Source organism: Amia ocellicauda, chromosome 17 (assembly GCF_036373705.1).
Source record: "Amia ocellicauda isolate fAmiCal2 chromosome 17, fAmiCal2.hap1, whole genome shotgun sequence".
Lineage (NCBI taxonomy): Eukaryota > Metazoa > Chordata > Actinopteri > Amiiformes > Amiidae > Amia > Amia ocellicauda.
Window position 1 is genome coordinate 24164212 of NC_089866.1, and position 14673 is coordinate 24178884.

Below are 14673 nucleotides of genomic sequence, written 5' to 3' on the forward strand. Positions count from 1 at the left end.
ACTAATACCGATCTTTGCGACAGCTCAGAACATACTGTGCAAGATGGTTTCTACACATTCCTGTCTTGACCCTGAGGTGAAAAGTGTATCTAGAAAAGAGAGCTGCATTCTTACTGTCTACTTACTTAAACTAACAAAAAAAAATATATATATATATAAAAAATAATCAAATTGGAATGAACATATACTGTTCATACTGTACTGTACATACTGTATACTGTAAAGACTAAACTTAAAACAAGAAAAGATTGTACATTAAAAATAAAACTCTCTCACTCACACATACACACAAACACACCACATATATTGTCCTTCAGTCTTCTATGAATAAACAAATAATGTGTGTGTCTGTCTCCACAGTGTCAGAGAGGCCTTGGTTAGACCCCAGCGGCTTTATTGTGGCATATTGTGTACAGCTCCTCATATGTCCTGGAGGGCATGTGTGGGTGAATGTCCCTGTGTGTATGTGGAGTGACAGGAAATGGACTGTGTGCACCAGTCTTGCAGGCGGGGTCACAGAGTTTACTCTACCGCCAGAAGGGCTCCCGGTTTGTGTGACTCAGATGTGTACGAGCGTCACCTCCAACAGGGACGCAGTGGATTGTCGTTTGGTGAAGTGTAGAGGAATGTGTATATTTGAAAGCGATTTATTTTTTGTTATTTTGCTTTTGTTATTTTTGTTGTTTTTCTTTTATTAGAGGTTCTTATTGCTGTCAGTTTTTCATGGAGAAGTCCATTGCTAGTCCAGTCTTAAACCACAGTGTCAGTCTGCCTCCCTGAATAGCACAAGCCCAACTGCTTTTTCTCTAATTGTACATCTACCAAGCTTTGAAGATGAGACCTAATCTTCTAAGATCCAAAAAAACATTTTTCACTTCAGCATGAATTGTTTCCGCCTCCTGTTTTAGTCACAGGACATGAGGTAACTGATAAGAAGAGGCCATCAAAGCAAGAGCAGTTTTCAGAACACAATTTAACAAAATACAGACCGATGCAATATGACAAAAATTCAAAACACACAAAAAAAGGGTTTTTCATGAAAGAAAGCATGAAAATATGTAGCAATTTATTTGTCAGAATCAAATGGATTTTAGCTGTTAAAACATAGAACACATTATAACTGTAGTAACTAATAATTTAGCAGCAACATGATTAGGTTTTGTGGGTTCATCATATCACTATCACTGATCATTGAAAACCAACATTCCTGAAAGAACTCAATATCAAATATCAGTTAAACAACTCCCCCCTGTGGCAATTAATCAACATTGCATTTAAGTATTTAAAAGCTTCTTGAGATGCAGGATCACCAAAGCACCTATATTATTGTCATGTAGTGAACACTTGTTTCCATCCTGTTTTTTTAAACAAACTTAACTTGGCCAGTGATATCTTAATAATTACAATGTTTCTTCTGAAGAATAAAAAAAACGTAGTTAATCTCCTTCCCTTTTTTCACAACGCATACTGCGTTTCCGAACCCCAACTCCCATGCCCTTTAGAGTGTGATCCATGGACATCTTTTACTTTTAAAAGCAAATGAACAAACATTAAAAACTCAAGGTTCCATCAAACATTTATATCTTCATGACGTAAGATTAATTTTTTTTAGGTTTTTAGAACAGCCAGCAAAATTAGATGTTTATTGTATTTTCCTGTTACTTGATGTCGAACATGTTGCTGATTTTAAATCTTGACTTGCATATTTTCCCATAATTCTGTTCCAGCCATAGCAGTGATGAAGTTTTGAAGGCATAATGGAGTACTTTTCATACTTCCTTCTCTGTTTCTTTGTAGTTGAACTACACATACTGAAAGCAACAAAGCCATTAAATGGAAAATGCAGGGCTTTGAATTAAATTAAGATTATGTTTATAAATTACCTAGCATTTAATCAAACTAAATGAGTTGGCAGTACTGAACAGATGCTGAATTAAGTTATAAACTGCTGGGACAGAGTTTAACAAAAATAATACAAAATGAACAAATGACTGAATAAATGCATTTCCCGTTGCTGGCACATCTTTGCTTAAAACAGAAAACAATATCAGTAAATGAGAGAAGAGTCCCGTACCGCACAGATTTACTGTGAGGGCTTGTTGTACGATTTGTCATGCACCCTGGATCCAAACTGCCTTTAATGTGAAATTAATTTGCTTTTAATTCCTATATTACAGGCTGCTGGGAAGATAATTGCTACTGCTAACATGAAAGCCGCCCTGGTTTGCCAATGCAGTTTATAGAGAGGGTGTTTCAATGTTAATGTGATTATAAAGCCGGAAGCCCATCTCATTCAGATGATGCTTTCAAAACACAGCACCAGGGATGATGCACAAATGCCTAATAAGTGAAACTGAAATTTGATTCAGGATTCAAAAGTAATAGTATACCCTGCGGGATCAAAGTAATAAAATGTAGGCCTGTATACAGAACTAGGGTATAACATACTGACCATTAAAAGTCTAAAAGCTGTATTAAAATACAAATACTTATGTCCTGTCACATCACCTGTTTTATTGGGAGTGTTGTTTTATTGTTCAATGTAAATGCATCCAACTCAAACTGTACTTTTTAAGAACCTCATTTAAAGTCCCCCAAATGTCACTTTTCACTCTCCAGCAGCATATGAATAGAAGGGTTTGAATTTTTAAAGCTTTGTTCCACAGCGGCTAGGCTTCAGCTTGTGGAGAACGTTTGTTACAGAAGATGACATTTGGAAGAAAAAACAGAGCTGAATTCACTGAAACACAAAACGCCATGGGGACGATGGCTGTGTCCTAAACTGAGAAGAAAATAAACCCCTTGCATCAGCACAATCGCTTTCTTGAAGTCAGCTACTGACTAAGCAAGGACCTCTTAACACCACAGGCTCTGGGATTTTGTTTTTTTTAAGTAAGGAAAGAAAGAGTGAAAGAGATCCCTGCTGGCCAGTAAGATGTATGGTGTGTGTACCAATGAATACGTTGGCTCAACAATCCCACCAGTAAAATGGAAGGCGCGGTTATGAATTGTGGAATGTCAGTATGGTCAGCAGCAGGGCATTATGGGAGTGAGACAGGGCAAATGATGAATTTTCACCTACCCCCTCCATGGGTGCGATGAGGAGGTCATAGAGGGCTCTGAGGGGCGGCTTGCTCAGGGAACTGCTCCGGCGAAGCAGGGAAGAGGTGCTGTCCTTGGCTGGAGACATGGTGTTACTGAAGAGGCTGGTCATGCTCTGACAGCTCCTGCAAACAGATCAAGACCCCAGAATTCATCCAACTGTCCACTCAGGCAATTTTTCAACAACCTGCTATGGGACATCACTTCAAAAGACTGCAAAGCTTATGGACTATCACATATAAAAGCACAGCAGGAAAGTAAGATGAAACAATATTTTGTTTTTGTTATTTATCAAGTGCCAAGAGACAAAAAACAAACAAGGTCCAGAACCTACTACCAGCTTTTTTGTCCTGTTTTATTTTACCTTGTACATAAGCTACTAAAGGGAGAGGTAGTTTTGATCTGTTGATTTGAAAAAAAGGAAAGAGAACCAAGATGCCAAGGCTAATAAGCAGCAGGGAGGTACACGTTCCTACCACTACCCACTCTAATGAAGTCATTTGCGAAGATGAGCTCTTGCACTGCAGTTTAATCAGAGGCATAATTTGATTTACCTTGGCACAACGTTGCTCTTTTTGACTAATTCAGCTAATTATACCCCAAGGCAATGTTTCTTACCTGGCTCTTGGCTGCCGAACTCTACTCACGATCTCCCTGTTCAAAGCGATCACTGCTGGTGACACGCCACAAACTAAATGTGAGTGCAAGCATAGCTGAAGCAAGTGTAGGGCTAAACTGACAATGTATAAGGAGTGTGCAGTAGAGCTTCACAAAGCTGTGCTCTTCTGATTCATTGTGCAATCCTGTCTGGTTAGGTGTCCCCACTGGATTGCAGGCTGTAGCTGTCCAAGATTGGAGTCCACACTCCCAAGGTGCAGGGAGGGACAGTCTTCCTGGAACTTATTCACTGGGCCACTGCAAACTGAACGATCATGTCTGAACAGCTTGGCTTCGCCTCTGCTGATGGAGCTCTCTAAACTGAAAAAGTGTTTGCTTCAAATCCTCAATTAAAATATGCGAACAAGAACAATGAATGAATGATTAAAAACACAGAACAATTGTCTTAATTATAACATAATATAAATCAATCAATCTTTGAAGGACTTTCACCTTTCTTATCAGACCTACATAGAACAGGTTCGTCATATTGTATGTGGCAATTGTTCCTGCTCAGAAACAAAAGTGACTGTGCCACTGCAAAGAATCGTGCCAAGTTAAAATGGCATTTTGGGCTGTTTTTGTTCAGTCCTCCAGTGACAAAACCCTGGCTTTCTCTGCTTTCATAAAAGGGCCTGTCTTTTGCAGCAGTTGAGAAATGACTGGAGCGCAACGGACGGGACAGGGAAAATTCATTATGAGCTGTGGTGTACAATTATGTGGGGCTGGCTGACATGCTGTTTCGCTGTAAAACTGCATTAATTGCTGGAGGACACTGATTAATTCAGCAAATTATACTTTCATAAACACATTGGTATCTGTTCCCACCTCCTGTGACACTTGATTCAGTGCTTTTTCCGTGTGTCAGGGCTTGGGTGTAAATGAATATGCTATGCCGTGATCACCTTCTCCAGGGACATGTTAATATGCTTGTTTCAATCCAAATTTACTTCTTCCAGCAATCTACTCAAATAACAGAAAGCATCCTAATAAATCCTAAACATAATGTCTCGCGAACATCTGTTGTTATTGCCGGTTTGTTTCAGACAGTACAGGAGTAAGGATATATGTATACACTCACCTAAAGGATTATTAGGAACACCATACTAATACTGTGTTTGACCCCCTTTCGCCTTCAGAACTGCCTTAATTCTACGTGGCATTGATTCAACAAGGTGCTGAAAGCATTCTTTAGAAATGTTGGCCCATATTGATAGGATAGCATCTTGCAGTTGATGGAGATTTGTGGGATGCACATCCAGGGCACGAAGCTCCCGTTCCACCACATCCCAAAGATGCTCTATTGGGTTGAGATCTGGTGACTGTGGGGGCCAGTTTAGTACAGTGAACTCATTGTCATGTTCAAGAAACCAACTTGAAATGATTCGACCTTGTGCATTATCCTGCTGGAAGTAGCCATCAGAGGATGGGTACATGGTGGTCATAAAGGGATGGACATGGTCAGAAACAATGCTCAGGTAGGCCGTGGCATTTAAACGATGCCCAATTGGCACTAAGGGGCCTAAAGTGTGCCAAGAAAACATCCCCCACACCATTACACCACCACCACCACCAGCCTGCACAGTGGTAACAAGGCATGATGGATCCATGTTCTCATTCTGTTTACGCCAAATTCTGACTCTACCATCTGAATGTCTCAACAGAAATCGAGACTCATCAGACCAGGCAACATTTTTCCAGTCTTCAACTGTCCAATTTTGGTGAGCTTGTGCAAATTGTAGCCTCTTTTTCCTATTTGTAGTGGAGATGAGTGGTACCCCGGTGGGGTCTTCTGCTGTTGTAGCCCATCCGCCTCAAGGTTGTACGTGTTGTGGCTTCACAAATGCTTTGCTGCATACCTCGGTTGTAACGAGTGGTTATTTCAGTCAAAGTTGCTCTTCTATCAGCTTGAATCAGTCGGCCCATTCTCCTCTGACCTCTAGCATCAACAAGGCATTTTCGCCCACAGGACTGCCGTATACTGGATGTTTTTCCCTTTTCACACCATTCTTTGTAAACCCTAGAAATGGTTGTGCGTGAAAATCCCAGTAACTGAGCAGATTGTGAAATACTCAGACCGGCCCGTCTGGCACCAACAACCATGCCACGCTCAAAATTGCTTAAATCACCTTTCTTTCCCATTCAGACATTCAGTTTGGAGTTCAGGAGATTGTCTTGACCAGGACCACACAGCTAAATGCATTGAAGCAACTGCCATGTGATTGGTTGGTTAGGTAATTGCATTAATGAGAAACTGAACAGGTGTTCCTAATAATCCTTTAGGTGAGTGTATATATCAAATTAATTGTCTCTGGGACATTTCAAAACAGATAATTTTGGACCAGATCTGGCAGCACACTTTTACTGTATGACTTCGGTTGTCTACACTGCAGATGTGTTTGACCGCAACCAAGGATCCTAAAGCACTTTACAACAAAACTCTGTCTGAATCAACATTAAAATATTGAAGCACAGGATGGAAAGGGCTAGTAAAAGAATAGAATCTGGGACTGAGACTGGGAGACCTCAGATATATTGGATCTTTTAGCCATTCCTGATACCTAGGACACTGGTGTGGAATTTCCTCACTTCCAACAGCTCAGCAAATGACCACAAGCAGAAGAAGAAGAAAAAAAAAATAAAGGCCACCAAAATGGCCTCTTTACTACACCTGCTGTCACCACCATTCTGCTTTTAAATCATTGCCTTGTTCCAGACCAATTTTGTTTTGGTTCACAGAATTTGGCCAGTAAACAGTCTTGTGGGACTGTAATAAAAGGGCTCTGGTCGGTGCCTGTGCCCTGCCCAGACTGTCCTTCATCACACCAGCAGCACCCGGGAATCACTGTCAAGGATTAAGCATCAAAAGGAATTGGGTGTTTACCACTCTACCGCACAGAGTGTATTTGCAGGGCAGCCTAACGTTGCCCCTGCAGTGACTGGTGCCACGCTGATGAAACCCTTGCCCTCCGCGCTGCCCAGCCCAGACTAGGTGTCTGAGGAGCAATGACACACCGTCAATCTGCGCAACGCTGTCAGCACAAGTCTGACGCCCACTGATGCACCTATATCCCCTCATGTTATGACGGTTATTGTTTTTGATTTGAAAATTTTGTTTCAAAATGAAATGGTTTGGAAACAGGAATGCCTGCTTCCTGCTCTGCTGCTTTTCATTATATCTGTGACATGACAACATGCTCAGACTATGTCAGTTCTGTGACAGGTACGTAGACTTAAAGAACAACACTAGGAAATGCACTTTTGACTGGATAATTTAATTCAACTTCACAGCTGAGCTTAGAAAATGAGCTTCTTTCTCCCTCTGCATATCAAGACCAGTATATAAAATGATTTTAAACAGTGAAATAAGTAGCAAACACTAAGAAGCACTAGGTGGCAGAAGTGAGCTTCGTATCCACATTGTCAAAGAGGTCTGACAGTTAGGAAAACATCTTGGAGTGAAGGAGGTTCAAAGGAAACTGCAAACTGAATTTTTTAAATCGTGTGACATCTTAATAAGGTCTTAAGGGAGTGTCTCTGAGACAGCTTTGACACTTTTCAGTTAAGTGGATCTGCAGCCGGAGGTATTTGTGACTTTGTGGTGCTTGACAGGAAAACTGCCCTGAAAGAATTTAGATCCCGGTCACGTCTGCCCGATCGCCCAGTCAACGTTATAATGTACTCGTCACAATTTCAGAAGGAAGGACATTAAGAATATTTAAGAGGTCAGGTCTGAACTGCGCAGTCTGTTTTCTGTTGCAAATACAGCAACTTCAAAGGAACTCTTACCTGCTGCCTAAGCAATCCACAACACCTGTGCCTTAAAAGAGATTGCATACTGTGCCCCACTATTTCATTCGGGCCACATCGCAGGTGTTTGCTCAGACAGCTATAGCACACAGAACAAAAGTGTCTCAGACTGTTTTTTGTGTCTATTGTGTTTTTGGTTTAGGTGCAGTGCTTGACAGCTCATTGATAGCTGTTGAACTGGGTTTCAATTAAAAAAAAAAGGCCAAGGATATAAAAAGAAGAGCTTCAATGAGGATGCACATATATGCATCTGTATAGTAAGGATTCAACTAAGTGCATTATTATTTTGTCTGCGCTGGATTTGTATTAGCCTGGTAATGGCTCACACGCACACAGCCTTCATTACTCCTACTGAACGAGGAATACTGTTTGCTTTTACTGGCACTAACAGCAAAAATTTATTCAAATGCAACAACAAAATAACTAAAATCAATCGTACATCACATTAGTGCATTATTGCAGAGATTGTGTGTTGAATAGTTAAGTTAGTTTTCATTTTGCAATACACGTGTGGCTGTTACCAATGGCTGCCATTTTCAAATGTGCATTGGCAGTCTTCAGGAAGGCAATGTTAAAATACACATTTAGTACCAAAGAGTTCACATATAGTACATGATCTGTGGCACAAATGCACTGAAAATTCAATTGAGTTAGGAAAGAGGAATGTGCTTTTTTTATAGCCAAGCCCAGTGGGCCAAAACTACAGACCATCTATCTCAATTCCCATTTTAAGGAAACTGTGTGTGAAAGGATCATTGACACTGTCATATGTCTGCTTCAGCACAGACAGCAGTCGATCCCCAGTACCTCTGTAAGGCTGGCTGCTATCCAGCCAATCCAGTCCCAGGCTTTGGCTTGGGCCTCCATCGGAAGGCAAAGAGACGTTACTCAGCCTGACAGGCAGAGAATGAGAGGAAATGAGAGCATGTTTTTGAGGTAGGATGCAGCAAAGATGAAGAAGGATAAGCGAATTCAAGAATCTGCCGACGATTTTGCTTTTTAATCTTACACAAACAAATCAAAAGAAGAACGGGGCCCAGGGCTTTTCAAAGCAAAAAGAGCCACAGAAAATCTGTGAAGATCATCAGACGTTACATTTAACGAGGTCCTGTGACCAAATGCATCAGAAAGACACTAATGACAGAATGCTTGGATCAAAGGGATATTGGATTACGAGACCATACGCAAGAAGCATTGCGTATTGTCTCATTGTGTGCGGTAGATTGACTTCCCACAAGACCTGGACCTTGTACAGAACAGAGCAAAGGGATGCACCTCATCAGAAAAGCACATTGCATCATGGGTAAGTTAAGCTGTGTGAGTGTATGACTCTTGCTAGAGCAGCTTAAACGGCTTCACTTCAGTGACCCCTCTATCACTGCTGACCAATAGTACCAGGAGAAGTCTGCTTGAGCTGAACTCCTTCATCCTGATTTTTTGCGCTTTACTGTCCGACTGCACTACAAGATTGCTTTACGCTGTGAGATCTGAGTACACTAAATATGAAGGTTCTGTGGAAGATTAAAATTGCGGTTCTTTTCAAATTAAGTTTTAAAATGATGCTTGCCAAACCTAACCAAGAAGGGTTTTGCAATAGTGGGCTCAAGGCCTTCAATGTCTCACTAAACTGGGTAGGAGAGCTAATTTGGACACATGGCATCATTATTTTGAATAGAACAAAATAAACTCATTGTGACACTACTTTTCTGAAGTATCTTTTTGTTTGTTTTTTTTCCAGGCATCTACTAAGGAGACCATTACAGAGTTCAAGTTTTTCTTTTACTTTTCTGTGACAATCTACCAGCAGGTCTTTAATACGAGCCTCTTGTGTAGTACACAAAATGGAAATGCCATGAAAGGCGTATTAATGATAGCTATGTGGCACAATTAAAAGACCTTAATGAGCACCCAGACTCAATTACAATGTGAATTACCCTTTCATCAAAGCATGCCATTACTAAAGCAGTGTTTGGGGAAAAGCCACTAAGGCAATGTGTATTCAGTAAGGCTTTGCTGATAAGGATTTTCATAAGAGTATTCTTTTAACCAAATTAATCAGCCCATTTACATAAGGCTAAGCTAATGGAAAGCTACTCTTTTCACAAAGCAAATGTTCCAATTACATTTTGGAAAACTTTGTGTGTGTGTGTGTGTGTGTGTGTGTGTGTGTGTGTGTGAGTGCTATTAAGCGCTGCTGTAAAGAAGAGATTTAATATTCTCCAAATTCTCCCCAAGACCAGATAGAAATGGGAAGGGTTTGGGCAATTTTAAAGTTTAAATAATGCTTTGAAATGAACTATATAATAATTGTGACTTTTATAAAGGTCTCAAGACCACTAACCACTAAGGAAGGACCATAAAATGAAGTGGAGGGTAAAGATATTTCGTGGCGCCAAACACGCCATATACAACTGCCTGACATAAAACTGCCTTCTGTAGCCATTTGACCACCACGCAGTTAACTCGTTTTTCCACCCCCAAGCTGCAATGTTGATTTCTGCACTCCTGAAGTGCAAACCGCTCATTAATTGAGGAGAAATACTGCCAGTGATTGGGTCTCCCATCAAGAATTGCAAAACACTTAGGGCACAAGGCTATGGTATCAGCCTGTGCAGTAATGAGAAATTAGAGGGGAATCAATAGTGCTTAGACATGCAACTGGGGGCTCCAGAATGAGGTTTGTGCTGTCAGATTAAATATGTTCACCACATCGCTAATTGTCTCGATCCGGGTACCCTTTGCTTAAGGTTAAAAGCGAGTAATGGAGTGGTTAGATTTTTTATTCCATGTTGCCGCCACACTGCACTGCAAACACAGCGAATGACAGTAGATCAAAATACTGCCCTTGTCCCACCAATCAAATCCCATGCCTAATATTGAACCATGTGGAAGAGCACCTGCAAACACCAACGGCAACTAGATAAGTCACATCCTACTTTATAACCAATCCAAACACCTTTGTAATAATGATATACAACAAGAAATAGCTCATCTGAATTTGTTAACTGGAGATATCTGAGGCTAAACCAATTAGGTCCCTAAAATGTTGATTTAGGGAGAGCAGATTCAAGTGTTTCTGTGTGTTTGGTTTGGACACTTCCTATGTCATGGCTTGTCATGAAAGTACTAGCAGATTGTGGCACAATAATTGGGAAGATGATCAATTTATATTTGTTATATGTCATATATTATCTTTGATACTACGGTGTAATCATAAGCATCTTGGTCAAGAGTATAAAGGCCTGACTTTGAAACCAGATAGGTTTGATACAATGCAGTAGGAAAAAGCATGTATAACTGACTGACTCAAAAGGGATCTGTTCAGGACTGGCTGAAGGCTCTCTTACCTGTTGAAGAGGTTATTTCGGCTGACCATGCGCAGGAAACCGGTGGGATCTGTGACAGAGTTGAGCTTGTTGTTGAGCTCCTCGAACTGTTGGTCCAGGAGATCCCCAGCCTCACTCTCCGTCTCACTGCTGGAACAGGCCCTGCTGGAGACATCCAACCACCACCAACAGTTAGACAACAGTCTCACTCCACTGTGCAACCGTATCCTCTACCACAGCTGGGGAAAAGATAAAGCTCCCATTCCAACGCGCTTGGGTTCATTTCAGGTTTGACAAGCTGCAGGCTCTTACTTGAGCCACCACCACGTGTTAGGACTTTCAAGCTTTTCACCTTGAGTTAATTTGCACACAACATGGCCGTGTGGAGTTAGGTATATACCAGTAACATTAATGCAAGAGCTTTCAGATAAAATAAAATCTGAAATGGATCAAACCGCTATATAATGGATCTCTTCATAGTGTGTACTTCCATCAGTTATCAAAGGGGCTGGAAATAAATCAGGGAAAACCCCAGTCTCTGAGCTTCTCTGGGCTATTACTGTATCTCATAATAGCACTGCAGTTCAGAGGAGTCTTATCACTGTACATGAAAAGCAGTGCACTCACTGTACATATATATATATATATATATATATACATATATATATATATATATATATATATAAAATTAAAACTAATGTTTCGACTTAATCTGGAACTGCTTCTTCACCCACAGTAAAAAGAAAAAGCACCTTTTAATCTTTCCAATTCTGAATTTCCTTCATTCAACACATTCATAAATCTAAGTGATAACAGCAATAAAAATACACTGCTAGACATGTTGTCATGGTATTCTACCACCTCTGGGATGGTTGAAAGGACCTGGCAGTGCCAAGACATCCAATAATAAAACACACACCCGTTTCATGTGTTATTGTTTAACAGTACCTCACCACATCACAATATACCGCCCGCAACCACAGCCAGGGTAATATAACAACAGAAACCTTTCCATACCATATCATATTATAGGCAGCCAATTCACTATCCTCAATACTGTTTCCTTCTCTAACATACCGCAATACATTGTGCCTTTCCCTTCTATTTTTGTATGTGGAAAAAAAGTTAAACTATATATAGATGGATAGATAGGTAGATAAATAGTTAACATAATTGGTCTTGAAGACAATGAAAAAGTGTAGAATCTAGATTAAATGCAAAAACTGCTCTATAATGAAAGATCACATATGATTGAATGAAATTATTACACACAGACATACACAGACAGACACAAAAAACTCATACAATGAAAAGCAGGATGTGCTGTGTGTGAGTTCTGGTACCAGCTACATCCTACCACATGAAGCAAGAGGCTTTATGCAGAGCTTTCCTCACAGAGACATGCAGAGCTTTGTTGCTCATTAGGAGCATCCTGTCAGCATCTGTTCCCAATGGCCTGGAAATCTCTGCAGCGCTGCAGCTTGTGTAGGATCCTATCGCTTACATTTCGCTACAGTTTCCGATAAACCACCATTGCTGTGAACCCGGGCGGCAGGGTTGTGAGGTGTGACACCAAAACACTGCTGGGGAGTATCTTCAAGACATCTTCCCTGTTAACTCTTTGGAACGTAGTATTTATTTATGGCGATGGGCTAATCCACATCCAACAAAGCAACCTTTTGAAGTATCAAGCTTTTACAACACGACGGTTTAGATGTATTCCTATACACATGTATATATATCACATGTATCCAATAGTTTTTATCCTTACATTTTCAGTTAAATACAGGATTGAAAAACCTTTTATTCTATTAAGAAAGTGGTAAATTCAGTCCTTGAGAAGAAACACCTTTCCCTTAATTCAACAATCAATCCATCAACAAGGGCCCTTATTTAATTGATCAATAACTTATGTGTGTTCCCAGTGTTTAGGAAATTGTGATTTAGGGTAACCTATAAAACTCTAGGCTCTCCAGGGGAAGCCGGCATAGACTTGGACTGATAATGGTTAAAACACAGGCTGTCAAATCTTTTGACGATCTGTAATTGTGCGATTCTAGACATATAAATAGGGAAATCATTACATTACGTCGATATGAAATAAAATTACAGATTAATTTGGAGTTTGACATCGCCTTCAGCGGAGCAGCAAAAAAGATCCATACATTGTACTCATTTATCAAACACAGAACATGACACGAATGGGAAGGAAAATGTAAAAAGTCTGGTAGGCCTTAATCAAGAAATATTTACTTAGTGCAGAACTGTAGAATGGTACGGATATTTCATCGGTGGCATTAATGAAGATCTACACTCCGCTTAATCTCTATTCAAAGTAGAATAACCCTTCTCTTACGCTTCCTACATTTGCAATGCTGATGATTTTCTCGGCTGTAAATAGTGCTCTGGTAATATTTAAAAAGATCATAATGAAAGACTAATGAACATGTTTTTTTACACTGAATCATTTATATAATTGGGTCCACTGAATCCTAAGTGTAGGGGCTCAAGGGAAATTTCCCAGTGCAATCTTTTTTGCTGGTGGCTTAATGCTTTTTTTTTAATTGTCTGTTCAATATCCTCTCCAACTGACTTTTCCTACTTTGATTTAGAAGATCAAATAATTTAAAAATACATATATTTCAGTAGACAGGAACAGCACACAGCATTACATCATCAGACAAACAAACAATATTAAGTGATTTCCAATAATCCCTTAAAAAGGATATCATAGTCGTTTTAGATTACATCGACTACACAAAATAAATAGGAATCTCATACACAATGACATTAAATAATGATTTTGACAGTACCAAGATAATAAACTGTAGATTAAAAAAATATTAATCATGGTAGCTCTTGTCAGGCATGTGCTGATATAGTTAGTAATTTTTTTTTTTTTTTTTTTTTTAGAAAGCACTGAATGTTAATTTGAGAAGGTGAGCTTCCAAAAGAGAGGCATCAGTGGGAAATTACATACATTATTTTCTGCTGTATACTGCATTAAGAAAGAAAGCAAAAACAAAGGCACCATTCCAATGAGAGGACAGTGATCTGTATGCCATAATTGTTACAAAACCCATTGGCAGTCTTTGATCGGCATGATCCTGGTTTGTGGTAGACCATGGAAAGAATCAATGCAATCTGAAGAACGCATATTCCACAGAGCATGCTTTAATAATTTGACTTGAGAGAAGCTGGAAAAGACCATAATTAAGAACAAGGAGGCAAATGACATTGCTTTCACTGAGTTTTTTTTTTGTTTTGTTCTATTCATCAGTGGCAGGATGAATTCTTCTTAGGTTTGCTGTGGCAAATTAGAATCAGGCTTTTATTATTTTTAATTTTGGTCATTTATTTTAAAGTGCTTCCAAAAGAGTTAAATACAGAGAGAGAGAGAGAAATAAAACGAAATAGACCCTAATTCTTTTTCAATCCGGAATTTCAAGAGTGTGACCCATAAAATGTATTGTGTGGTTTTCTGCCGAGGTGGCAAGTCATTCTGTTCCACTGAACCATTTCGGGAGCCAAGAAATATGTTTACTGACTGCTCTGAAAGGCGGCAAATATTTTTTCCCACCAATGTGCTGGGAAACCGGGGCTGGAAAGCTCATTAGTAGTCGCGGAGAATTGCAAATGTGCCTGGTATGCGTAGAGGTGTGAACCGTTAGGGTTTTACGGAGTGTAGAAGACATGGAGTTTTTGTTCTTTCAGTTAACGTGGAATATGAGAAGCAGAGCAAATTATGACTGTGGCCACCCAAGTATGACCGTCGCCC

The 14673-nt window shown here is 39.9% G+C and overlaps 1 protein-coding gene across 3 annotated transcripts in view; it reads right to left on the reverse strand.

Moving 5' to 3' along the window:
* Positions 1-14673, reverse strand: part of ttc28 (tetratricopeptide repeat domain 28) — a 412770-nt gene that overhangs the window by 14726 nt on the left and 383371 nt on the right. For all 3 annotated transcript variants that reach the window (XM_066689093.1, XM_066689094.1, XM_066689095.1), the window contains 2 exons: positions 10917-11060; positions 3083-3227 (listed from right to left, as the gene is read on the reverse strand). In XM_066689093.1, the coding sequence (XP_066545190.1) occupies positions 3083-3227; positions 10917-11060 (289 nt within the window). The remainder of the gene's footprint in view (positions 1-3082; positions 3228-10916; positions 11061-14673) is intronic.